The sequence below is a fragment of the Hippichthys cyanospilos genome, chromosome 7 (assembly GCF_059441005.1).
Source record: "Hippichthys cyanospilos isolate Australia breed blue-spotted pipefish chromosome 7, RoL_Hcya_1.0, whole genome shotgun sequence".
NCBI classification, from domain to species: Eukaryota; Metazoa; Chordata; class Actinopteri; order Syngnathiformes; family Syngnathidae; genus Hippichthys; species Hippichthys cyanospilos.
In genome coordinates this window covers 12664923-12692190 of record NC_142375.1, presented here as the reverse complement: position 1 = coordinate 12692190, position 27268 = coordinate 12664923, and the positions used below count along the sequence as shown (strand labels likewise).

The window sequence follows — 27268 nt, the reverse complement described above, 5'->3', positions numbered from 1 at the left end:
ATTTTTTTTTCTACTTCTACATTCATCAAGCTCACATTTTCTTTTTGCTGTCCATTTTATAAAGGCTAAGACTAACCGAGTACAGTGTGTGGTTTTCAAAGTGATGGAGAAAGTGTGTGGCAGTGTTTGTTCTCTTGCATCTTGTCTGTGTGGGGTGTGTGCGTGTGTGTGTGCACTTCCACGTTCCGAGGGGGTTCCTAGCTTGGCAGCGTGATACATTTCCTGTGTGGCTTTCATACCTCCGGTTTGATCAAACAAAAACCCACTCACACACACACTGGGCTCAGTTGGAGCCCCTTTTAATGAAGGTAACCTCCCACTTTAGGCGCATGGGGGGGCAGAGGTTAAGGGTTAAACCTTGGGGAAGTCTAAAAAAACGGCCAAATTAGGTAAAGAAAAACCGGGGTGAAAGAAAGGGGAATGTGGAGGCGGGTGAGGTAAATGTAAGAGAAGCCGCCAATTGCGAGTGAGGGAAAGTTGTGCTTTTGACATTCACCCAAAAATGTCTTAAAAGGAGATGAAATTGAATGAGATTCCTTGGAGGCAAACTGTGGAGTGAAATCCACCCAAGACCCTAAGAAGTCAATTTCCTAACTGGGGCAAAACTGGGTTTTTATTCCCCCAGAATACTGACAAGACTTTAAAACCGCACATATCCTCCAAATGTCAATCACGTGCGTTTGCTCCAACTACTGCATGGCTGTTAGTGTAAGTGTAAGGGTGTGTGCACATGCGTGTGTGTGTATTTGAGTATTACTCTTCAGGTTGTTAAAAAAAATGTACAGACTGTATTTCCAATTATCTCATCGTACAATGTAAATAGAGAACACACAATTCTGTATTTATTTCCACAATCTATCCATCTATCTATCTATCTATCTATCTATCTATCTATCTATCTATCTATCTATCTATCTATCTATCTATCTATCTATCTATCTATCTATCCATCCATCCATCCATCCATCCATCCATCCATCCATCCATCCATCCATCCATCCTTCCGTCCATCCGTCTTCCATTCAAAAGCTATCAAATATGCGCACGCCTTTCCATCTTGCTGCGTAATGCTAATTGAGAGTGATTGAGGCGGTCTTACTGAGGAAAACACGGCAAGTGTATAAATGCCACAAGTGGTAGTGAAGCTCGCCCGCACCTTTTCACACAGACCTATATAGTCTCCATCAGACACTTAAGTCACATTTTTCTACCCAACGATGTAGATGCAAACAAATACTTGCCAAGAACAGACTGTTTATTTGGTTTTAGCGTAGCTGCGGTTAAGAGCATGGCTGCTTTTAAAGCTCCTCTGGTCCTGTAAAAACTGCAGGATATACTGTGTTTGGTTCTATCAGACACGCTGTATGCTTGTGTGTGTCTACAAGCAAGGTGCGTGTGTGTTTGTATAGCATATGCAAAAAGCAACAAAAGTCAAAAGCCTAATTTTCACATTACCTTATGAAGTCTAATCGGAGGATGTGTATATTGTTATAGCGCCATTCCAAAGTTTTCCTTAGAATTCCATAAAACAATAACAATTGTGACACTGAGCGTTTTGCTTTTTTTTTTTTTGTAAAAAAACAAATATAAAAAAATAACATTTTAAAAAATTTCATTTCATGTTGGCCTAACTGTGTTTTATGTTGACTTTTGAGGAAACATGCATTCACTCTGTTTTAAAACACGGCATAAAACAAAATGGATAAACAAGATGTCGTGCTGTGAATACGTTCACTACGTGCGTCTGAAAAGATTTAAGCATCAAAAAATCTAAAAGAGTTTTGAATATTTATTTGTTCAACAAGCCCCCATCAAAAGCTGAATACTTGCTTCAATGGTGCTGAAGTGCATTATCCCAAGGTCCAAGAACTCTTGCTTAGTAGAAGAACAATGTTCCAGCCATAGTTCACCAATTTTGGAACTCCCAAATAATTTATCGAACATTTGAAAGTGGAACCACTGGCAGAGACGTAAAAAAAAAAAAAAAAAAATGTCAGTTGCAAGTTGCTGTTGACCTGTTTCTTATCTTGTTAATCACTGATAAATTGTAAGAGATCATTAACATGCTCAAATTGTTCCTTATTTCCTTGTACTTTGAAGATTGTTGAATAGGGCCACTGTTTTCTGCAAAGGTTATACTTTGTCCATGCTGTCTCATTTGTCAATCAAAACTCTTAATCTAATGGTGCATTTACTTTTCAGTTCATGCTATTGAGTATAAGTGGACCCATGTTACCTCTTAAGACTTCTGAGTCCTACTTTAGGTTCATAACGTTTCTGTTCACGCTTCATGAACTCATGTGTAATGTATCTGTAGTAGCAGCAGCAGGTGCACAAGATGGACGATACCCGAATGCCTAATTGTAAGATTGTAGACTCAAAAATGTAAGGAATGTCACCGGGCATTAACTGTTAGCCGATTAGCGCACCTGAGGTCACGGAGCAGCAACAGGGGTCAAGAGCTGGGGGTGATGCTGGGTGAGGGTCAATGGTGAAAGGTCAAATAGTCTGTCTGGAACGTGGCCTGGATTAGCCTGATGGCTGATGACTCCAGCACAAGGGGACCCGCTTCTCCGGCCTTTTTCCGTTGAGCATCTAGTTTCTCTCCTCCTGCGAATAAATGCCACTGCGGTGTGTTCTTTACATTGCCAAGCAGCTGCAGCCTTCCTCAGATACACAATCTCATTTCCTTGGCTTTATTTTTATCTGCACGTCCCTGTGCCTACGATGATATGATTAACACCTCATTTATTGACGATTATAGCACACTAATTGGCACTGACTACGTTTGTGTGTATGTCAGTGTCCCCTATACTGATTTAAGTTGCAAGTGTTTGATGCAAACTTAATGTTTAGCAGATGTCTGTTCATGTGTGTGTGTGTGTGTGTGTGTGTGAATTAACATAAACAGGTCACATCATTAGGTACACTCATAATCTGTTGCAGCAATTCCCAACTAGACAATGCTGTGCAGGATCATCAGGGTGCCGCAGCAAACAATACAATTTAACTTAATTGGTCTGACTGTTATTTATCTAGTACTACACATGTGTTTTTCCCCAACTAACTATGCCTTCATATAGTGACAGGCAGAACAACTAAATGGGCCACTAGATGGTAATTAACCTGCATAGTATGTATATATATATATATATATATATATATATATATATATATATATATATATATATATATATATATATATATATATATATATATATATATATATATATATATATTATATTATATTATATTATATTATATTATATTATATAGGGCTGGCCAATATTAGCAATACATCCATATACTGTATTGCAGTACGCATTGTAGTGACGCAATACGCATATTGCAATCCAACATTCATTTTTCAAGATATCTCGTATCGGTTTTGAAACGCCTTATTTTCATAATATTTAGTTTTTTACGGCAATCCGCTCCAGAGAGGCTTTTGTATCATGATTTTTGTCATATTATGAATCGTGTTTTACATGTAAATCATTCCAAGCGCTTCAAAAACACGACATTAATTCTTACAATTGTGTTGCGTATATAGTGTGACTGAAGAGCGAGAGAGAGAGAGAGAGAGAGAAAGACAGTGGAGGAGGTGCATGCATGGCAGGAGAGGAAGTTGTTAAAAACAAACAGCAGAAAAAGAAAACTCTCCTATTCAAGTTGTCCGACTAAGCTCTTGTATATGTTCCCGAAAAGTGCAATAATGTCTGAGCAGCCATATTAATGAGCAGCAGAATCTCATGTTGCATTTAATTAAAATGGGAATTTTGAAATTGCAAGTTTTGTTCTGGTTTATTTCGTTTTGTATTCGTTTACATGCTAAGTAATTTTCGCGATTAAAAAAAAAAAACGTACAGAAGCGAGCGTATCTCGAGGTTTTACTGTTTTTGATCAATTACAATAGATTTCTCCTTGGTTTTTGTCATGTTTTTGTCATCACAGATCTGTTTCATTTACGGATAACCATTTAGCCCGGATAACCTTTTAATATTTTGTCAGTGATGTGGATGATGTTTTATGAATTGGGGTAACTTTCACATCACAGTTGTCCAGAATCAATTTCATAGATTGAATTTCTTAATGTGTTTTTGGCCACTTGAATCTAAATGAAAAACGCTTTCTTTTGACTGGTACTCCACGCCTTCGTTCTCACGTCAGTCAGTCTGAGGGCAGCGCAGGACACTTTCAGAGACTTGGAGGTTACTAGTGCCCCCTAAAGGATGTCTGAACTATTCCTGTAGTTTGACTCAGGTTTGCTTTTTCCAGCCAAATAGCATTTATTTGTCTTTACAAATGCAGTATACTTACACTGACGGCCCCTCCTGCGTTGTTGGGGAGGAGTGCTTTGTATGCTTTGCAGCCTTCCTGCTGCATTTGCCAGAGGTACTGCAATAAACAAGAGTCTCTGCGATGGCTGAGCTTTAATAACCCTCTGCCCTCTGTCTTGTCTCCGCCGCTCCATCTCTCTGCCTGCCCTTTCACTCTGTCCAGTGATCTCAGCGAGAACCAGATTCAAGGGGTGCCCAGGAAAGCCTTCAGGGGAGCTGTGGAAATAAAGAATCTGTAAGTTGCCGCCACTTGGCAAAAGGTTTCGAGACTCATTGTGTTTGTGTGTGGGCGTGTGTGTGTGTGTGTGTGTGTGTGTGTTGTGTGTGTGTTACCCCCATGTTTACTAATGTGTCTGTGCATTAATATTTAATTGCCTTAAATGTCATATGCCTCCTGCTCGCAGTATTGACTGATCATTAACAACCTCGTGTACGTGTGTGTGCGTGCATGCGTGGTTTTGTGTGCGTGTGTGTACAAGCTGTTGACGTAACCGCTATTTCAATAGTTGGTCTGTCTGTTTTGCCTCCATCAGAGTTATGATGATGAAAGATAATTGTTGGTGATTTTGCTGGTCTTTTTGTATATATGGATTGTTCAACATCACATAATTTGTTTGAAATACTGTGCAATTACGTATAATTGACAGGAACTTGTCTATCTGTGTGTACGTAAAGAGAGAGGGCGAGGAAAAGGTAATGCATACAAATGAAGCATCATGTAGTTGAAGAAAGAGGGTGTACAGGAGGATTTAGGTCCACAAAGAACAAAGAGATCTGGAGACAAAAGAAACTGCATTTACACTTGGCTTGACTTTCACCTGAACGTAGTCCCTCTGTAAGGCATATCTTAGCATTTCACAGAACACAACTTGTCTTTTTGTGTGCGCACGTGTGCAGTCAGCTGGACTACAACCACATCAGCTGTATTGAAGATGGAGCCTTCAGAGCGTTACGAGACCTGGAAGTTCTGTGAGTAACAGTTTATTTGGTCTAGTTGTCCTGGCCAACAGTGGCTATAATTGGATTATCATTCATATCCTTGTTGACCTTTATTATGAATATCCTTAAAGGTGACACTCAAATGATCAGGTCTGTATATTATAATGATGTTCTGCTATTACAGTTATTTCAATCTGAAAGTAGACGATTTTCACTGAATTATGTGATTCTGTACTTGTAATGGTGTTGGTAATATTATGCCTTGAAAATAATCCTGATTAATTGTACAAACTGAGGGAAAAATTGACAAATCTTTTCAAGGGTAGACAGCGTGTCTAAGGCGACAAATGTGCAAGCTGAATTGTTGAACTATTATTATAACAAATATTTTTGTGATTAGATTGACATCTGTCTTGAAATAGCAAGACGTGTCCAAAAATTGAAAAAGTCATGTGTTGTCACACAGAGGGCTCAATTAACTCATTCACTGTCATCCCAGGAAAAATGGATCTTGGACATCAATGGCGATAAAGGCGCTGAATGTTCTTCTGTGAAATAGCAGTATTATTATTTACTGCAAGAAGTGTAATTTTATTCTTCGACATATGCCACAGCAACGTCTCATGACAGTGAGAATAATTAACTGCTAACCTAGTAAAACTGATGATCACAAACGACTGCTGGGTTGTCTGTCGGCGTGCTCCCCAAAACAAACCCCATGCATTTCTGGAGAAGAGTTTCAGCTTCCATTTATTTTCTTTAGCCGCTTAGCCTCACAGAAGACTGAACAAGCTCACAAAATTCTTACAGCTTAAACCACATTCTCACCACTTCGACATTTTCTACAGTGATACTTTGTAGCTAATAAATGAAATGCTGGTGTTTACTCGGCCGACTCGGTCCTAAATGTATCCCCCCCAGCAATTCCGAAACCAAAACAAAAAAATAGGCACGGTTGCTCGGATGTTGTGGGCGGAGCAGAGGATGTACGAGGGCCTTCCTCGGCGCTCTGACGTCATTGGGCTCTCGCAAGCCTTTTTCATCTGCATGGGCAGGTTGGCGCTGCGAGCACAAAACGAGCAGGAATTAATTGTCATAAATGGCTGAAGGGAATGAAAATAATGCTTTGGGAAGGTTTAGGGTGAGAAATTTACATTGTAATGTTATTAAAAGCTGCAAAATGTTGAATTTGCTGACCCATCAAAGTAACGCGGCTGGATTTTCTGATGGTGAAAGGGAAATGACTGACTGTCCTCTCTACTCAGCACCCTCAACAACAACAACATCAGCCGACTGTCAGTTGCCAGTTTTAACCACATGCCCAAGCTGAGGACCTTGTAAGTTACACCACAGAGTACACAGGCAGAGCATTTCCGAGGTTGAGTGCTCATCTCACCCGCTTGTTTGTTCAATTGATTGCTTCATCTCACCTCTCCTCCATCGCGTACCTGCCTTTCCTTTTACTGGCGCATCCTCAAATCCTCATCTTGCCACTTCTCTTCTCATTTACTTCCCCCAAACCCCACCTCATACCCCCAGTCGCCTGCACTCCAACAACCTGCAATGTGACTGCCACGTGGCCTGGCTGTCAGAGTGGCTGCGACAGCGCCCCCGCCTGGGACTTTACACACAGTGCATGGCCCCGCCACACTTGAGGGGGCATAATGTTGCAGAAGTGCAGAAGAAGGAGTTTGTCTGCACAGGTAAGTTGGATAATGAGCGATAATGCATAATAATCCATATTATATTTAGAATTTGGTTGGTTATTTGATTGTTGATTAAATGAGCCGTGAAGCGAAGCATCCCTGACTGGATGGATTCTACCACAAATTAAAGAAAGAGCTGATGAGGTGATTTGACTATCCAAAGAGCCCCCGTGTCACATCCTCAAAAACAAAGGTTCTGCATGGCCGAAAAGGCGAGTGAGGCTGATTCAATTCTTGTCTGTCACAGCGAGTTTGAATATACTGTAAAATCAGAGATCGGGATTTTCTTTAAAAGAACTAAAAGTGTATTAATTTTCAGTATCAAATACGTTTCATAACTTTGCATCCAGTGACAGGTTTATTGGCTTTCAATTTCACCCTAGAAAATTTTCAATTCAAATGGTACAATTTCAATGTATTTTTGCAATGCAATTATTGAAGCTCAGCCATTTAATTTTAATTATAAGTGATTCCAATTCAGATTCTAGAGGCATATATTTAATCAAATATAAAAAAAAAAAAAAATTGCGAATCCAACCATAGACCCAAAAATATGATTTGAATCTTGAGACAGTCAAAAATTCCTACCTCTAATGGTATAAATATTTACTGTAGCTCAATCCAATATTGGGTGGGAAAGATGAGCTGAGAATATCCAGAGGCCACCAATCAATCCATTTTTTATATTGCTTGTCCTTATCAGGGTTGTGGGTGAGCTGGAATCTATCCAAGCTGACTTTGGGCAAGAGGAGGGTTACAACCAGGGCACATATAGACCTCATTAATCTAACAAAAAAAACTGTTCAGAATCTCTCTGCAGCATGGTGGACAAGTGGCTCACGGGTTTCACAATTTTTAGTTTTGCAGTTCGAGTCTCAGCTTCTTGCTTCCCCTGTTGGGTTTGTAAGTTTTACAATGCGCTTGCGAATATTTTTCCCGGATAGTCCAGCTTCCTCCCACTTTTCATTCTCGAAGACTAAATCATGCGTTGGTGTGAGTATGAATGTAAATTTCTATATTAATCCCGCAATAAACAGGCAACTGATCTACCAATCCACTCTTAAAAAATATGAAGGAAAAGTCTCAAACTCACCCACAATCCTAATGAAGAAGCCATAGAAAATGGATGGTTGGAGATAATGTAATGATATATTGATTGCGTATTGCTCTTTATGTTGACTCTTTCATGCTTTGCAAAAATATTTGTTTGTCTTATTATTTCTTCTTTACTGTCTATTGCCCATCCCTTTCAAGATCCGGAACAAGGCAAGTATTCAACTTCCCATGCATTTTTGGGCTTTAACCACACACATTGCACCTGTGATTGTAGCAAACACATCAGATACAGAACGCAAGCATCATTCTCTCTCTTTCTACGTATTGAATTCTGTTTCTTAGAATTTCCACAACGGGCCTTTATTTGCGATCCCGGAACCTAACGTTGACCATGTGTCTCCTTTAGGTTACCAGTCGTCGTCTTCGTCCTGCAGTGTGTTGCAGTGCCCTGAGTCGTGCACCTGCAGCAACAACATTGTGGACTGCAGAGGGAAGGGTCTGACAGAAATACCCACCAACCTCCCTGAAACTATTACTGAGATGTAAGACACTCTTCTCCTTGCACGCATGCAAGCAGACACATAGACTAGACACACATAAACCCATACTCAGTAATAGAGATAATTCTCTGCCGTTTCACCACTATACCATAGTGTCATCTGTGGTACACACTTCTCGCTCACAGCTTGTCTCACTCACTGCAGTGGAATAAAACCACACAGCTGTGAAATGAGAAATCCTGGTCATGCAGTTCTTCTCTGATTAAAGACAGTAATGACAGGACGAGAGAAAGAATTAAAAGCTCAATCTGAAGGACGAGGTAGATCATATCTTTATCTGGAAGTGCGGCTGCTGGAATTAAAGAGGCAGCGCTTGAGTCCCAACTTTGAAAACGACAGGGGAGACTGACTTAGCTGTGAACAGAAATGGAATGTATGGAACTTTACAGATTCTGAAGAAATGAATTGGGTGATTAAGAAGTTTGTGTGAATGGGAATGAGCACACATGGAAGTGAAGTGGGGAATGAAAGGGCTATGGGGGCCAAATTAAATGCTGTGTTGCTCAAAAGAATCTCATTTAGTCCATCAATTCACGTGGATTTAAAATGAGTCTTCATTGCAGTTCTTCTCTTCAATCTTTTCAGAATTCTACTCTCAATTTTCAATTGTTTGATTTTGTTTTCTATTTTTTACTCATGTAATAGTAATTGAAAGGGAATGAATCGGTTTCAGTTAACCGGCTTGCTTTCTTCAGCCTTGGGTCCATCAAACTTTCTCTCTGAAGGCTCAGTTGTTTGGTTCTCCGGTTAAACTCCAGGAGCCATGACATCCCAGGCGATGGCTCTTTGGAGCGAGGCCGGTCACATTTTTCTCATCATCACTCACTCTCCTCACTGCTTGAATACCTGACATAGGTACTGTCTGTAATAGCATGTCGAAAGAAATATATCGGCTGCTAAGATCTTATTTATGGACTCCATGGCGATTATATTAAAGGGGAACTGTCATTGGACTTAGGGTCTTGGAACTATTCTGACTTTCCTTTGAATTTGATGTGAAAATGCCTATGATGTAAAGATGAAATGATTGGACAAAATACCCCACAAGAGTTAAAGCAACACTTAAAAACATTCAGGTTTTCTTAATTACGGTGTCCCCATATGAACAAAAGCGGTAGAGTTGTAGAAGACAGATTTCCCTTGAGGAACAGCCCATTTCATCATGAACAGCCGCGTGCCTGCATTAAAACTGAATTACTTTTCTGTTTCCATTGGCTGTGTGATGGATGCATAGTGAGGATGTAATTAATCTAATTGTGACTAAACAATATCATATTTGGAATTACATGGCTGGTCCTGTCACTGTGGGAACAATCAACTTTATTGCTACCATGCAAACATCTAATAGCTAACATGAACATTATCATTGATTGAGCACCGATAGCTCCTCACCGGTCTACCCGGAACAGAACCAGGTCAGCGCCAGTGAGAAATTTACTCTCGTCTTTGCAATCACATTGCGAGTGAAAGTCAGGCTAAGTGTTGATCCTTGACTGTCTGTGTAGCCTACATTTCTTCAGACCAAGCTTTCCTTTTATTTGGTGTTTGTGCATCTTTTGGCATGACAGCAGTAACTGTGTGTAGATGTTTGAATCGATTGCCATTGCCGTAACGAATAAGCAAATGGCCCACTCCTCAAAGTTGCTCAGCGCTAGTGAAAGTGATACAGACCCACACATGCCATGACAAAAGTACTATTGTAGCTGGAAGTGGATGTTTCATCAGAAGAGCTACGAACATATTTTATGAAGGTTGAAATTTTAATTGGTTCATTGGTAGGGCTTGAAACGCAATTTTTTTTCATGCTATTAAATACTTCTACTAATAATGATTGCGCTCCTCTAGATTTTCAATCTCAGGAACATTCAACATCAAGAGATTTCACTGTAAAATGGTTTCTGTGACTGCATAATAAATAAATAACATTTTTTTTTGCCTCATTACTATCTCACTCACACCCATAAAAGATGTCACCACAATTGCTTTGACATTTTAATGTTATAAACTCTAAAGTTCTGAATCTACTTTGAGATTTATGCTCACAGATTAGGTCTGACTCGACAAAGCTCTAAAAGCGACCTGTCTGTGACTTCTCTGGGAATTGGAAACCACATACTCGGTTCAACTGATTTTACATCCCTGTTGATTTCAGAGACGTCACTGCTGTGACAAAATTTGATTAGATAAATAACCTTGCCTTGTAACAGCTGTGAAACACCAAAGCCTATTTTGGCATCATGTGAACATGATGTGGTCTCAGATATGTCTCCAGTGACTTGAGACTGTTTAAACAGGTCTTGTACTAGTACGAAGTTATTGTTGTAATACAATACAAAATAAAGGAACACACACTTGGGTTATGACAGGCAACCACTAATAGTATAGTGCTCTGACTATCTACACACATTTGGTGTCTTAAAACACACCGCTGGTGCTTTGGAGCCATCGTTTCACCACAAATTGTTTAGGTGGTCAAAATTAATGACTGTGAATCAAATAATGATGATGTATGTGCAGAGATGATGAAAACATAAGCTGATTCCTTGCTCTTGGGGGATGAACTCTTGTTTCCTGGCTCCGTCTCAAAATCCAATCACAGCCCCCCGTACTGCACCAGAATTTCATCAAAAACATTTCTTTCACCAAAAATATAGCTGCCACGGTGTGAGTTCCCAGCAAACAATGTGCGGGAGAACAAAAGTACAAATGGAAAACAAACACACTGGAGAGAAATAGTTCACAGTCCATTGGTTTTCATGCAAATGGTGGCTCTAATCACAGTGATGTGCAATGTTTTGAAAATTCCACCCTTGACTTTTCAGCAATCTTCAAAGAGACTTATCACAAAACGTAGCGAAATGACTTCTTTGTTAAATTATCATCCGTCAATGCTCGGTGTTTGTTTGGTTCCAGACGATTGGAGCAGAACGCCATCAAGGTGATCCCAGCCGGGGCCTTCTCTTCCTATAAGAAACTGCGAAGAATGTGAGTAGAAGGCAGATGTCATAATCACACACACCAGCGTTACACTTCTTCCCCATGCATTTTCTAAATGTAAACTTTACTGTCATCGATGTGCTTTCTACAGAGATTTGAGTAACAATCAGATTTCAGAATTGGCTCCCGATGCTTTCCAAGGTCTGCGATCCCTCAACTCTCTGTAAGTACTCAGCACGGTCTTCACTTAAGCAAGTGACGTGCGTGTGTTTTGACCTTGCGATGTTAGCCCATCTCACATAAACTTTATGAAATATGCAAAGCATTTGACAAACATGTATGAATAAATAGAGGAGCAAACTTTGGACGAGTCACAAGCAATCTGATTGAATCCAGGTCCGAATGTTTATTTGGCCTGTCTTATAGAGGAACGTCTGACCTGGAATTGACTTCCAAACATTTGCCGTTCAGGCAGGAAGACATCAGCTCTTTGTGTCAGCGTGTCAAGTAAATGTGGTAGAAACAGATATCTGACCGCTAATCTACGTGCTCTTTTGAGAGGAGCAACCTCATGGCTGGCCCGACAGTCGGGTTTGCGTGTGAAGCCACGTCGAGGCAGACGAAATGGTGGGAGGCGATGCGGGGTTATTGTGTGTGGGAGTTATATTAAGATCTCGTCTCTCCAGAATCAATAATTCATAAACTGAATTGCTGAATGGAGGCTTCTGCCACCTCATTACACTTTCACCACCCGGCCAATGAATGGGACACCCACCTTGGTGCTGACACATCACTTAAAGTATGACTCCCTACATTAGGCTGCAGTACGCGTACGTTGCGTGTTATGTCGATTTAAATGAGCCATTGATTGTGTGCGTGGGTGTGCGTGTGTGTGTGCGCTGCGTTGTTTCCCAGCCTCAGGTTTCCCAGAGGTTGCCACTCAGCATAATAAAATAAAAGACGATTGCAAACACATGTCTCTACACACACAGACTGATTTGGCATTCTGCATCGCAATGACCAATAACTGTGTTTGTGTGCGAAGGTATTTCGTCAAGCAAGGACTCCGGGTTCTTGACGTGTGTGTGAAGTAAGCGTGAAGAGTCTTATTTTTTCGATAACAGAGTGCATTCCTCACGGCGTGACGGCCAGCAGATTAATGGAGGCTTTTGTTTCACTACTCAATCTACTTTATGTCTTAAATATGTTGACATGAATGGAGTGGCTGGCACAGAGCTTAAAATCTGTAAAATAGAAAGAAAGGCCAACCATTCTTTATCAAGGGCCTTGTTTTGCTGTGTGTTCTTCCCTGTATGTTCTTGGTTGTGGTAAAGTACCCTGAATGGATGCAGAACAGGAGTTGCAGACTTAAATGTAGCTACAATTCACCCCTTTAGTCTCTGACCAAAGCCACGCCCTTCATTAGCATGAGCATGCCAGAAAGTGACATTGTCTGGTGACCAGAGATCCCGCTTTAATCGGTTTAGAACCTTGTATCCTAAGTCCCAACAGACGTTGCTAGCCCCATTGTTTTGTCCTGATTTTCCCCACTGGCGTCCTGTTATTTTTAGTCCAATCAGCGAAACAATTGTTTCAGTGAAACAATGTGTATGCCAGTCACTCAGTTGTCATACTGATTTATAAATGACTCAATAAAACAATTAGAAGCACAATTTAAACAGTTGACATTCACATCTGCGTCATACCACAATTAGAACTACTTTCTGTTTCAATCTCTAAGAATCATAGGAAATGTTGTCAGAGGTTCAACATGTATTCAAAATAGAAAAGTGGACCGATTCGTAGTCAGTCCATTGAACAAGGTTTTGCAAAACAAAGGGTACTGCACCAAGTCACATAGTTGACTACAGGACCGTTCATTGATCACTCACGAAGTAAAACCTCAAACATCTATAAGACATTAAATTCACAGCAATGACTAGTCTGTGAGCACATTGCAGGGGGTACATGGAAATATTTCTTTTTTTTTTTTTTTTTTTTTTTTTGGCAAACCAAAATCAGAACAACATCAAACTGCAGGGGCAGCGGATACAAATTTGACTACTTTGGCCCAAAAACTTTTGATAAGCAACAGTGGGTGCATTAGTTCAACGCTAATGAACTGTCATTCAAGATAGCATTAAGCATTGCATTAAGTATTAACATACAAGCAACCAGACTGACTCGCAATTAAATCGGTTGTAAATCGTTTCTTTATTCCATTTTTCATTTTTTTTAATGTGAAAATCTGCTCAACCTACCCCAGCATGCCTACAAACTTCAAAAAAGTATATTTAGTAGTAGACATGTAAGACCTCTTTCTAAAAGATCTTTTGCAAGCTTTTAGTAATAGATGGATATTAATGGAAAATATGACAGTATATAACTAAAAGTAAAATAAACAAAAATGTCTGATATGCTACAAAGGAATGTGTGTAAGCTAATTTCCCAGAAATAAACAGAGCGTTCTGGACAAGATCTTATCGCTTGTTATGAATTGTTTTGAATGTGGAAAGGCCAATGCATACTTGTGATGTTACGCACCGTATAAGCAACAGAAGTGAAACATTTATGACACATATCAATTGAAAGTTTTGTATTTTCTACACATTTAACATCTGACAATGGACAAAAAGAGGTTGTTGGTGCTGATCTTTACAATCAGAGCCTCCTATTTAATATGAGTGTGAATGTGGGTAATTGTGAACGCTGTCACATCTCCGGTTCAACACATTAACCCTAAACCTGTAAAGTGCATTGGTTTTTCAATTGATCTTTTCAGTCGTTGTTTGCATAATGTATGTTATATTCCCATTATGAATGTTAATAATAATAATTTCTCAAGTTTAAATTGTTTGTTTTCCATAGTGTTCTGTACGGCAATAAAATAACAGAAATCTCCAAAGGGCTGTTTGAAGGGCTGTTCTCTCTGCAGCTGTTGTGAGTATATGCATATACTGTATACACATTCTTATTTGCATACACTTCACAATTGATATTTAGCCAAAAAGTGGTATTTGTGATGACGAATCAGCACGATAGAGAAAACGCAGAAAACATGAATTGCAAAATATTAACAGGAATAGCCATCACTGTCATTATTCACTAACTGTGAATGCATCTTTACTGTCTTTCAGGTTACTGAATGCGAATAAGATTGCGTGTCTGCGCGTGGATGCCTTTCAGGACCTCCACAATCTCAACCTTCTTTCACTATATGACAATAAGCTCCAGACCATCGCCAAGGGAACCTTTTCATCACTGAGGGCCATACAAACACTGTATGTCATACAGTAAAATAAAAACTTTGTCCTTGAACAATGTTGCCACAGTGACTTTGAAAAAGTAACTTACTGTAGTTGCTTTACTGATTATTTCCTTGAAAAAGTATATTTATGTCATTACTGATAACCTGCTTTAAAAAAATAACTGAACCACCCTGCTTAACATAAAAATAACACCAGGCTTTGCCACTTAATTTAGAGGTATCTTTTTAAAGTAACATTAAAGAACAACGTTTGTTTTTGTTTTAAAAACCCACAGATTTGCTACTTGTTTTTTAATGTAAAAATAAATGAAGACAGTATTTCTAGACTTAACGAAAATACATTTTTAATTAATTCTATTAGGCAGTCGTATTTGAAATAGAAGTACTACTGATATTGTAAGGGCAAAGTTTTTATTATTTATAATGAACATTGTTTATAAATATGGCAATTAGAAATTTGGGGGCTTCCTGCAGTCACACAAGGGGGCGACTGAATGCATACTGTCCTGCGTTTTTGTTTTTTTTGTTTTTCACTCTGCATCAAACCTTAATATTTCAAACTCAAAATCGTGACTGTACTTGCTTACATCTTAACAAAATGACGATATCCCTGAGAGGTCAATGTTAACTTGAAAACTCGCATAACTACGTTCACTACCAGAGACCCTTTTTAGGTGTTTCATATTACCTCATACAGGATTTAGGCGCAATGAATTACATACAAAATAAGTAAATATTAGCGGCCTGCAATTTATGTGTCATGCTCCAGTACATTTCCAGTACATGATATGATGATGATGATTCACACATCTTTGTAGGTCAACTTCAGTTTCCTGACAGCTTCCATGCGTCGTGTGCGTGTATGCTTATATGGACCCTCTGTGTGTGTGTGCGGCAGTCATTTAGCCCAAAACCCATTCATCTGTGACTGCCACCTGAAGTGGCTGGCGGACTACCTGCAGGACAATCCCATCGAGACGAGCGGCGCCCGCTGCACCAGCCCTCGGAGGCTCGCCAACAAACGAATCGGACAAATCAAGAGCAAGAAATTCCGCTGCTCAGGTATGAATGAACACGCAATGTGACACACCTCCAGGGCTCATTGTTCTTCCTCTGACTGAACATTCACCCATGCACACACAGCTAATAGTGATATCGAAACTGACAAGCTCCCGTCTTGCTTTCGCTCTCATAATGTGTCTTCCTAGCTTGTTTTTTTTTTTTCTCAGACCTTTTTGTCTCACCGTGTAAACGCAAATAGTACTTTCTGAAATCTACTATTTTGTTGTGTTGTTTCCTTCACTCTTACTCCCTCTTTGTTTCCCTGCAATAGCTAGAGAGCAATATTTCATCCCAGGTATTGTACATCGAGCATGTATGTCTGTGTAAGAGTGGAATGTCACGCTTTGGAGTGTCGTGCTTTCTCTGACACTTTTCAAATTCTTCACACGAGGGTCCCACTTTTCACACAACTGTCTTACTTAAGTCCATATATACACAGACACTATTTACAACTGCATATCTTCTCTGCTGTGTGGTCCAAAAGAAAGATCCTGTGCACTCATTGTTCATGTGAACTTGGAAGTTTCTAGTAGTCGACTGATGATTAGCTGATCAGAAGCTTGAAAAAAAAACGAAGGCTGCTGCTATTGTTTCTCGATATAGCCTCTTATATATAGGCATTCGTGTACAAAAATCTTAAAGCAAATTTCCCAATGCAATCATTCAACATTAAAAATCTCACACATGTAGTAACATTAAAACAAGCAAACTTTCTCAAATGATGCCTTGTGAATTACTTTTAAGCTCAATGGAAAAGTTGAGGCCAAAGAACCACTTTTGCCCAATTTCATCTGTTGAGATGTTAATCTTGAAAGTATTCATTAAGTTTTAAAGTGTTCACTTTACCTGTTGTTAGAAATTACTCTCCAGTGTTCATTTAACACTTCCTGAAAGTTTCAGGCCAATATCTTTTTCCTAATTGCGATGGACATTTGAAAGATAAATGTGCCAAACCTTAAATGTGTGTTTCTCAAAACTAGATATTTCAACTTTGCATCGTTCCAATTGCTGTGACTTGGTCAATATGTATTAGAGTGAATATCCTTTTAAAGGGCATTTTGTGTAGAATTTGAATATATCAACATCTTAATTTCATATCCTTTCTTAGTTGATTTTGATTGATGTGAGGGGAAACACCCTCGATTGGCCACTGTCAATCACATAACCACAACAAAGTAGAGTATTTCAACTTTAGCCACATGATGTAATGACTTCTTTTGTTTTCAGTTTGGCCTGAAAACTCATTTTTATTTTCTCAAGCTACATGCTGATGTTTAAATGTTACTTTTAGAGAATCTCCACCCTGGCTGAGAATGTAGGTTTTATTGCCCTTAACGATTTCTGTATGGAAGAGTAGCTCTGAAGAAAGGAGACATGAGCATTCAAAATAATATATACTGTACAGTATATTGGTGTCCGTGTGACCATGGCCTTACGCATGAAAGCACCAGGAGGTGATCACATACAGTATTAATCACACTCAGTGCACACATTCTAACGAGAACAGTGACAATTTGATTTGCAAGCTTTGCATGTCAGACTTTGTGCACATGCATGTGGACCTGTGGAGCAATAAGTCAAACTTTATTAACCAGCAGTCCACTTCACAGACGCTAATGAGAAGGCGTCACGGCAGCCGTGTGTCCGCCAGCAGCTTTGTCTGTTTTGTTCGCTGAACAACATCAAAAGGTCACGCGTATACCATGCACATAGGAGTGCTGGGAAATATGCAAATCTTCCATCAACTGTAGGGATGCTGCTGGCGGTCATTACTGCAGCAAAACACAGTGTATGCGTGCATGTGTGTGGGGGTGAGTGTGTGTTCACTGCAGCTATTAACTCTGAGGCTCACCGGGCGATTGAGATTATAAAGCCCAGATACTTCATGCAGGGAAAAGATGAATATTTTAAGAATATTGTTTAAAAGTTGACAGATCATAATGATGACAAGAGCTGAGTTAAAAAAAATAAATGCACTTATATAAAGTAACTATTTCTCTGTGTTGATTGCAAGGCAGCAGTTAATTGAATTTTGTGTTTAATTGCGTTGTTGTAGAACAAGAAAATGTGTGTGATTTGGATGAAAGAGTCATTTAATGCGAGCGCGCACTCTGAATCCAAGGCTGTGAATCAAACTGCGGCCATTTTCTTCCCCGCTTTTTCAGTTTTCCGCCTCCTGTTTAATTAAATAAGTAAACTCCCTTCTTTTCTCCCTTGTACTGCCTCTCTCACACACTCAGGAGTACACCATGTTGGCTGTAAGTAACACGCACACACAAAATAGACGCCATTTTGCGTCTGAACGCACCCTATCCTGTCCTTTGACCTGACCCCTGTGCCTCCCTGTGTGCGTTTATACACAACAACAAGATGACAGTGGCCGTGACATTAATGGTTTATCTACTTTTTTCTGTGTGTGGGTGTGGGTGTGTGCGCACGGGTGTGGGTGTGTGTGTGATTGTGTGTTTGTGTACCTTGAAGACTGAGCTTCTCTTGGTTTCAATGGTGCTGTAACTCTCCTTCCACTCCTGCAATCACTGTTTCTTCCTGTTTCTTGTGTCTGTAACCCGGCCGTCCTCCTCCAGTATTCCGGCCTATTTCTCACGCCTGGTTTGTATTGACCCTTCGTGGTTTTGGCTTCTTCTCCCCTTTTTCCCTCCTTCCTTCTTTCTTTCTTTCATTTCAATCACTTGATCTATTGTTTTTTTTAATTATACGCTACCTCATCCCTCACTTCCTTTCTGTCGTCTTTAGATGTCTTACTTTCTTACTCCAATACTGTGTTCTCCTACTACATCCTTGCCTCCTCTCTTTTGCACTTCTACCAATCTGACTGGCATCTCCTCCCATTGCTCACTCTAGAAGATGATTCTCACAAGTTTGGGATTAAAAACAGATACCAATGCCGAACATGCAATCTAAAAACAGTTGTCTTAAAATAACACAACTATGGGTCAAAAAAGAAGATGAAGACAATATTTGGTTGGGTCAATTAGACCCAATGTGCTGGGTTGTTTCGTATAAAACAACACCATTTTGGATTTTCAAATTCCCCCAAATATTGACTCGTCTTTTTTTTTTTAACTCATAATCGTTTTGTTTTTTTTCTGAACCCGGCTGAATATTTTTTAACCCAGAGTTTTATGAGTGGTGAGAATTACATTTTGGTCCTGACACTTAATGAGGATAAAGTAACCCTAGCTTTAGTGTAAGTGCACAGATTGCATCCAAAGGGCCAATTTCCATAGTGTCTAGATACATTTAATATACACAGCAACATTCTTTCTGGCATATTGTCACACAAATAATTGTAATCATAAACCTGTCTTGGGTTAGCAAGTACTGTACTGTGGATTCTCTGAGGTTAAACACAAGTCTGAAATTATTCTCATTATGACAGCCCGAGTTACAGATACGCTGCCAAAGAAAAAGCTAATGGCACAGCCTTTCCTTTGCTTGCTGAACTGAGATATGTGAGAAATTGGATGACAGCATCCATGCAAAAAGCAAAAATATTGATGCTCAATAAGCTCCAGAATTAGTGACATAATCGTTTGGGGTTGAATTTGATATACTTGATATACTATACTTGGCCTGCTGCAGCACTCGAGGAGCATATTTTCAAAGTATTTATTAGATGGCTTTAGGATTATAAGTGTCCAAAAATGATTCACCTAAGAGTCAAGATTCTCATTTACTATGATTCAGAATCAAGGTAAAATGTCCCCAAATCAATTTTAGAAATAGAAATAAATTAAACAAATCTGAATGGGTGTCAATACAATAGCTGTAGTTAGCTTTTATTTTGAAAGTGACCTTCGCAGCAGGGGTTGATAACAGTTAGCTTTGCTCCTCCTCGCAACTCCATTTTTATTGTGATTTTATCACATCACAAACTCTGATTAAGGACGTGAAGAAACTACTAGTAAATTACATTGTCATAAAACAATATAGCACAAGTCTTCTGCGTTAATGCTTGCTGCTAACTGTTGTACGTGGTGCATTCATATGTACTCGGACATTTCAAACTGAGAAAGAGAAAAAAAAAGTCTTTGAATGCATTAAATGTTAATGACGGCAATGGTCAAAATAATGTGGGCTTCCTATCAGGGTGCAATTACTTCGATATTTTAATTAATTACAATAAAATGTCCATCAAGTCATTTATGTTTATTTAATCAAAAAAAAGGTTTCTGTCTTTCATTATAGTGATTGGTATGTGAAGGAATCAAAAGAAAGAATAGAGTAGCAGTTGTGGGCCACAGACAGTTTTTGCGGAAAAGGACACATACCTTACAATTCAAAACTTACTAACTGTAAAAAAAGACACTTTAATGTCTCCGTTTGTCATTCTTGCAAAACAGACCAAAGTAGATCATGACAATTCTTTGCACATCTGGAGATCGAAGAAATCGCTGTCAATCAAAATTGATTCTGAATCCAATCATAGACCCCAAAAATCTGAATCAAACTGAATCGTTAGTCAAAGACGCCCACTTCTCTTTAGAGTAATTTTAGCACCTGAGGTTCCATTACATTACATGTTTTATTTGGCATTTTTCTGGTTTGAATCAAGTCGATGCTTGACACCAGAATTTCACCCACCCTCGTGTAATGCAAATTGAAATTTCAACACAAATTTTTGTGTGATTTTTTTTTTCAAACTTTGTGGGAAATGACCCTTCCTCTCCCTTTCCTCTTCCACCCCCCCTCCTCGCTCGCTACCACTTCCCTCCCCACCCTGTGTTCCAGCGGAGGAGCAGTCAGTCAGCAGGTTGTTCCTTTGTGCTTGATCTAACCATGTGGCTGCCAGGTTCCTAAAAGTGGAACATGGTTCTGTCAAGCACCATGGAACGGCCCTGCCAATCCCTACAGCATGGCCAAGATGCAAGACACAGCAGTCTGTCTCCCACAGCCTGTGTAGCGAATGTGTGTGTGTGCGGGCGTTTGTGTGTGTCTTGGTGGTTTAACAGTGCCGCTTAACATTTATGTGTGTAAGGATTTTGAATTTAACCTCTGTCTCTGTATTTGACAGGACGAAAAAAACCTGTATGTGTCGGACCTTTATATTGACTTTTGAGGCCATTACCAGTAAAAGCTTGGGCTGGGCTCTTGCCCGATGAAAACTCTGGCAGCTGAGTGACGGCGCGCTTTTGATTGTAACCAGGTACAGAGGACTACCGCAGCAAGCTGGGAGGGGACTGCTTCGCCGACCTGGCCTGCCCCGACAAGTGCCGCTGCGAGGGCACAACAGTGGACTGCTCCAACCAAAAGCTCACCAAAATACCAGACCACATCCCTCAATACACTGCCGAACTGTGAGTCACTTACTGCCGACGTCGACCGAGCGCATCCGTCACCATGTGGCTTTGAGAACAGATTGCAAGCCTTCATCTCCTTTTTCCCTGCGCTTGTCCTCGAAACATCTTCTCTCTCCCCTCAGGCGTCTGAACAACAATGAATTTACTGTCCTTGAGGCGACAGGGATCTTCAAAAAGTTACCCCATCTGAGGAAGATGTGAGTCAGAGAAGTAGTGAGCCTAACTGGCACTTAGTAGCCATACAGAAGTCGCGTTCAGGTCACCAAGCGCAAACAGTCATGTTCGTCGACGCTTACTTCCTCGTTTTTCTTTAATGTTAGCTGAATTTCCCCTCTAAAACGTCTCACATGTCTTTGATGTTTTCTTTCCGCTTCTTCACGCGCAAGTAACCTGAGTAACAACCGCATCACTGACATTGAGGAGGGCACTTTCGAAGGAGCTTCAGGGGTCAACGAGCTCATTTTGACCTCCAACAGATTGGAAAATGTACATCACCGAATGCTGAAGGGACTCGCTGGCCTGCGCACGCTGTGGGTATACACAAAAACACACACACGCACAGACATAGTTGAATTTGAAAATACACCATCTGTGTAGATGTTTTGAAAGCAACTGTTTATCACTTATGAAAAGATGTACCCCTTGTTCCAAATTGAAATTGAATTATTCATCCGACCATACTGTGATTTTTGTCATTTACTATCAAAGAAAATGATACGTCTCAAGTAATCCCCCCATCACAAAAATGAACTAAAAAAAAGTCTTTTAGACCAGTGGTTCTCAAATGGGGTACGGGTGCCCCTGGGGGTACGTGAAGGAACTCCAGGGGGTACTCCAGATTTTAAATACAACAAATTTAAGTTATTTCTTCTCTATAATAGAGCTCTTCTGTGATCCAAAAGCGAACAACGCGTGTTTCTGCATGTATACAAATTAAGTTTGAAAGGTTCTAAAGTTTAATCAATCGAACACGGATGGGTTTTTTTTTTCCCCAAAATATTTTGCACTGGTTAATGTGTACTTGGCTGAAATTATATTTCGCAGGAGGTACATCACTGAAAAAAAGGTTGAAAACCACTGTTTTAGACACTTGCCTTCATGGTTGGGCAAGGCACTGTTGTGTTCTCAGTGCACAATCCAACATCCAACATCTAGGGATGGAGCTATCTAGTATTTTTGATCTTCAGATATCCAACAATGAAATATCAAACATTCATATAAAAATAAAGAATAATTATAAACACAGAAGACAAAGCAGTACATTTCCACTTAATTATGAATGACCAATGCATTTTTGATCATCAACATTTGGTTTAATTCATTGATACTGCTTAGCAGCACACTACTTTCCTTCTCCTCCAAATCCCCCATGTAATTTTGGTCGATGAGACAATCTTTTTTGCTGAAAAGGCTCGTTTGAGTCATCATGCTTTGTTACAATCTGATCGGTGGGAATGGCAACTGTGTCAGGCTGCCAGCAGCAAAGCGTGCAAAGGTATTTACATCTATCATGCCCCAACAATATATTGAGCACTCCAACACTCCTAGCTAGCGCATAATTTATGCTCGACGTAGCTATATCGAAGTTTCAGCCACACTCATTGGCAATAAGTGCAATGTTAGCATAATGTGTTTGTTAGCACCCTGAATGGGCCATTAAACTTCATTTCAGAACAACAATCTGTTTGTTGTTTGTCCAGGGGGTCGGGATCAACAGTTGACTATTCAAGATGTTGTATTGTGTTCACTGCTGGGGAGAAGTTCAAAATAAAAATGTATTAAGGCATTCCTATCTATATATTTGGTACACAAAGGCTCATTTTGAAGTCGGCCTTCTTATTGTGTTTTTTTTTGTGTGTGTCATCCAGAGTATTAACAATTGTTGCTGTGATGGGCTTGACATTTTATCTGCCCTGTACACTAATAAGAAGGTGCCTGGGGCAAGAAAAAATGCCTCAAGCATTTTTTTAACCAAGGTGCTCAAATTACTCAAGGAAATTACTCAAGTTCACCCCTACCAAGGGGATAAAGTCTGTCTGGCTTGGTGGATGACTTCTCCCATAAATGATATTCAGCTTTGAAGTAGGAACTGTACACTTACTAGTTTTGAGAAGTTCCAATTTGGTTTTTCAGAAAAGATTTTAGGCTAATCCTGAAATTCCACTACAAACTGGAGATCCTTATTTTTTGGTTATTGTGTATAAACCGTGTGCCAAATCCAGTCAAAATATTCCACTACTAACGAATTGCGTGCGTGTCTATTTGCGTGCGTGTGTGTGTGCATGTGAATAGTATGCTGCGGAGTAATCGCATCAGCTGCGTGAGCAACAGTAGCTTTGTGGGTTTGAGCTCGGTGCGCCTGCTGTCGCTTTACGACAACCAGATCACCTCCATGAGCCCCGGCGCCTTCGACACACTCCACTCTCTCTCTACTCTGTGAGTACAAACAATAAACGTCAAACAGATAAAACGATCAAATAAATGCATGACTGGCTACCTTCCGATCTCCAGCAACCTTCTGGCCAATCCGTTCAACTGCAATTGCCATCTGGCCTGGCTCGGCGATTGGCTAAGGAGGAAACGTATTGTCACGGGCAACCCTCGCTGTCAAAGCCCTTACTTCCTCAAAGAGATCCCCATCCAGGACGTGGCTGTCCAAGACTTTGCTTGTGAAGATGGTAAGATGGATATATTCTGTAGTATACTATCCCATATATATACTGTACTTCACATCCTTCCTCTTGTGTCCCTGACTGGCTCCATTTCCCATTCATCTCAGGTAATGATGACAACAGCTGCACTCCGGTGCTAAGGTGCCCAGCGGAGTGCTCGTGCCTTGATACCGTTGTGCGCTGCAGCAACAAGGGCCTCACCACTCTGCCCAAAGGCCTGCCGAAAGAAACCACCGAGCTGTGAGTGATTTCATTGAACGTAAAGTGCAGGCTTAGCAATGGGCCCATTTATCATCAGTGAGCCTATTAACATCTCATGGGTGCAGTGCTGATTCAGTTTGGATGAAATGGAGCTTTGTGGGCAGATGCTATTGTTATTAAAACAACATGCTGCAAAGCCTAAAATATTAGTACAAAAATGAGGCAGAAACCTTGAGGCATTTCATCTTACAATTTCTTATTATTAACATAAGTGATTAATATAAGGTGTTGATAAGAGCGGGGCAGGTTTTCATCTTGATGCATGTGTGTGTGAACACATTTGGAGAGAGGTTTACTGAACTCTAATAGGATGCCCGTGGGAATATCAAAGTCCCGTGTTTATTATGGCTTGTGCAGAAATGACTGCACACTCTGCTGAAGATGGGGAATTTCCCACATGGTTAAATAACATTTTTCTTCCTCCTCATTTGTTCTCTCCCGCTTTCTCCTCTCGGTTTTCTGTCCATCCACCTGTCAGGTATCTGGATGGGAACCACTTCACTCAAGTTCCTGTGGAGCTCTCCGATTACAAACACTTGACACTCATGTAAGTGTCCGTACTCACATTCCACATTTACATGGAAGGATACGATACAGGCGTTTATAAAATAGAGTATGTCTGGACCCTGTGGTCTCGTTCTCTGCCAAAACTAACCCAATGGTATTTTGTCGGAGATCTGTGCTGTATCACCCGTGTACAACTGAGTGAAAAAGAGCATTATGTCCCGCTTAAGGATTGCGCATTTGCTGAGGCATGTGTTGACAGAACGGCATGTGTGTGTGGGGTTGTGTTTATGCACTTGTTATTGTTTCCTTTTCAGTGATTTGAGTAACAACCAGATCAGCACTTTGTCCAACCACAGCCTCAGTAACATGTCCGAGCTGCTTACCCTGTGAGTCTGGCTTTACATCACTCCCTTTTGCTCTGGATGTGAGTGTGTGTTTGTGACGGATTAATATCTGCATCTGTTCCAATGAAAGTGGACTGAAGTGTAACTCAACAAGCATAATTACAATTGCCGCAAAATAACCACAAAACAGAAATTTCTCCTTCCAAGTCGTTATCGATGTCTCCAACACGTTTCATTTGTGCCGAAAGAATCCTGAGCTACAACCGTCTGCGCTGCATACCGGCGAGGGCCTTCGATGGACTCAAGTCTCTGCGTTTGCTGTGAGTATCCTTCAAGTTGAGGTGGAGTGCAAAAAACGTGCCAGACTTTTCTCACTAAACTCTTTCTCAGGTCTCTTCATGGAAACGATATATCACTCATACCAGAAGGAGCCTTCAAAGACCTGTCATCACTTTCCCACTTGTGAGCAACACACATGCACTCATATTGACCACTTCTTTAGGTAAACCAGAAAGCCAATAAGATACAGCTCTTTATAAATTATCTGAATTTACCGTGACGGAAAAGATTCAACAATTTATGTAGGTTGAAGTTGCAGTTGCACTCATTAATACGGGGAGGTTTTTTTTTTTTCTACTACCTGCTTTTAATCACCCTGTTTGCTAACAAGGCAAGCAATAGTGTTGTGACTGGACCAACGATGCGCTCTAGCGCTTACTCGCGTATATTAAAATTGAAGCCACCGAAAGCCATTTTACATTGCCACATGTCATTTGAATAAATGGAATGGATTTCATAACAATGCTTGCAAGGTACGTCCTGTAGAAAATGGGAAGTCCGCAGATTAATGATCATGGTTTCGAGAAAAATACTGAATTTGGTGTATTTTCACATAAAATTGTTTTATGGCTATTTCATAATGAAAATTTGGTCCTTTCTATATGAAAATAAAATAAAAACGAGGGTGTATGAAAAGTTTTAAGCATCAGAAAAACTAAAAGGATAAAAGTTTTTGAATATTAAAGTTCCTATCAAGGGCTGAACTCTTGCTCCATTTTTTTTTTTTTTGGTTTTGGACATGCATCACCAATTCTTATACACAATGCTTAAAAACTGTCATACACCCCTCATACATTAAAAAATGCAACCAATTCATTTAGATGGCATTGAGCCTATTTTAAGAAAGCTTCAACCAATTCATCTTAGAATGCCACTGATTAATAGATTTGTCATGAAGGACAAAATGCTGTGAGAACAATACATTATATGACAGGCAAAGAGTAACAAAGCAATTGAAAGAAAGAATTCCCTCAGGAATGTAAACACAACAGTGAGACCTGCAGTGTGCCTGCCTTTGGATATTCTTGACTAATAAAAAAATATGTACTAAAACATATCTTTGAATCAGTCATCTGGAGTCTTTAAACTGTTAAGTAATGTTGGATCAATATTTTATTGTGATAACAATAAATATAACCTCTTTTTTGATTTTGTATTTCTCCAACATAATGCTTCTTAAGGGTTTGCTTAGCATATTATTATAACTATATTATGTGCTTTCCCTGCAATTAAACACCCAACCTTTCACCTCATTATTATAAACGTTAAGACTGGCCCACATCCACAACAGAAGACAGTTTCTTTTTACTCACAAAGTTGATCAACAAACTTCTCATTCAATTTGATTTACAGCTCCAAATATTTGTCGAATTCCTGTGGCAGTCTAGCTCCCTGTTAAAATAGTGCAATAAAATATTTTTTACTGTGAAAACAAAGCTATTCCACTTGATTCCTACACACAATAAATTACAATAGAAAGTGAACCAAACATTATCCTGACCTGGCATTGAGTGCGCATGTCTCTGGCAGGGCTCTGGGCGCCAATCCTCTGCACTGTGACTGCCACATGCAGTGGCTGTCCGACTGGGTGAAGAGCGGCTACAAGGAGCCCGGCATCGCCCGCTGTGCGGGGCCCGGTGAAATGACCGACAAACTGCTGCTCACCACGCCGTCCAAGAAATTCACCTGCACAGGTACGAGTAATGTGCTTAACTTTACTTTCAAGAACACAGCAACACATGTAAGAAGAAAATGTGGAACCTATAAGGTTCGACGCAGTTGATTCTGCGATAGGAAAAACTAATCATTTTGAAATGATGTTTCTCATTAGAAATAGATGGAATACAAATAATTTACCCTAGAAATGACCATTATATATATATATATATATATATATATATATATATATATATATATATATATATATATATATATATATATATATATATATATATA

At 39.9% G+C, this 27268-nt stretch overlaps 1 protein-coding gene across 5 annotated transcripts in view; it reads left to right on the top strand.

The window, feature by feature from the left end:
• The window catches only part of slit2 (slit homolog 2 (Drosophila)), a 98557-nt gene that overhangs the window by 56392 nt on the left and 14897 nt on the right, over positions 1-27268 (top strand). For all 5 annotated transcript variants that reach the window (XM_088418960.1, XM_088418959.1, XM_088418958.1 and 2 more), the window contains exons 5-25: positions 4504-4575; positions 5238-5309; positions 6545-6616; positions 6819-6982; positions 8448-8583; positions 11515-11586; positions 11690-11761; positions 14407-14478; positions 14676-14819; positions 15705-15868; positions 21036-21186; positions 21312-21386; positions 21576-21719; positions 23482-23625; positions 23701-23867; positions 23969-24101; positions 24601-24669; positions 24944-25015; positions 25222-25293; positions 25364-25435; positions 26843-27006. In XM_088418960.1, coding sequence (XP_088275086.1) covers positions 4504-4575; positions 5238-5309; positions 6545-6616; positions 6819-6982; positions 8448-8583; positions 11515-11586; positions 11690-11761; positions 14407-14478; positions 14676-14819; positions 15705-15868; positions 21036-21186; positions 21312-21386; positions 21576-21719; positions 23482-23625; positions 23701-23867; positions 23969-24101; positions 24601-24669; positions 24944-25015; positions 25222-25293; positions 25364-25435; positions 26843-27006 — 2303 coding nt within the window. The remainder of the gene's footprint in view (positions 1-4503; positions 4576-5237; positions 5310-6544; positions 6617-6818; positions 6983-8447; positions 8584-11514; positions 11587-11689; positions 11762-14406; positions 14479-14675; positions 14820-15704; positions 15869-21035; positions 21187-21311; positions 21387-21575; positions 21720-23481; positions 23626-23700; positions 23868-23968; positions 24102-24600; positions 24670-24943; positions 25016-25221; positions 25294-25363; positions 25436-26842; positions 27007-27268) is intronic.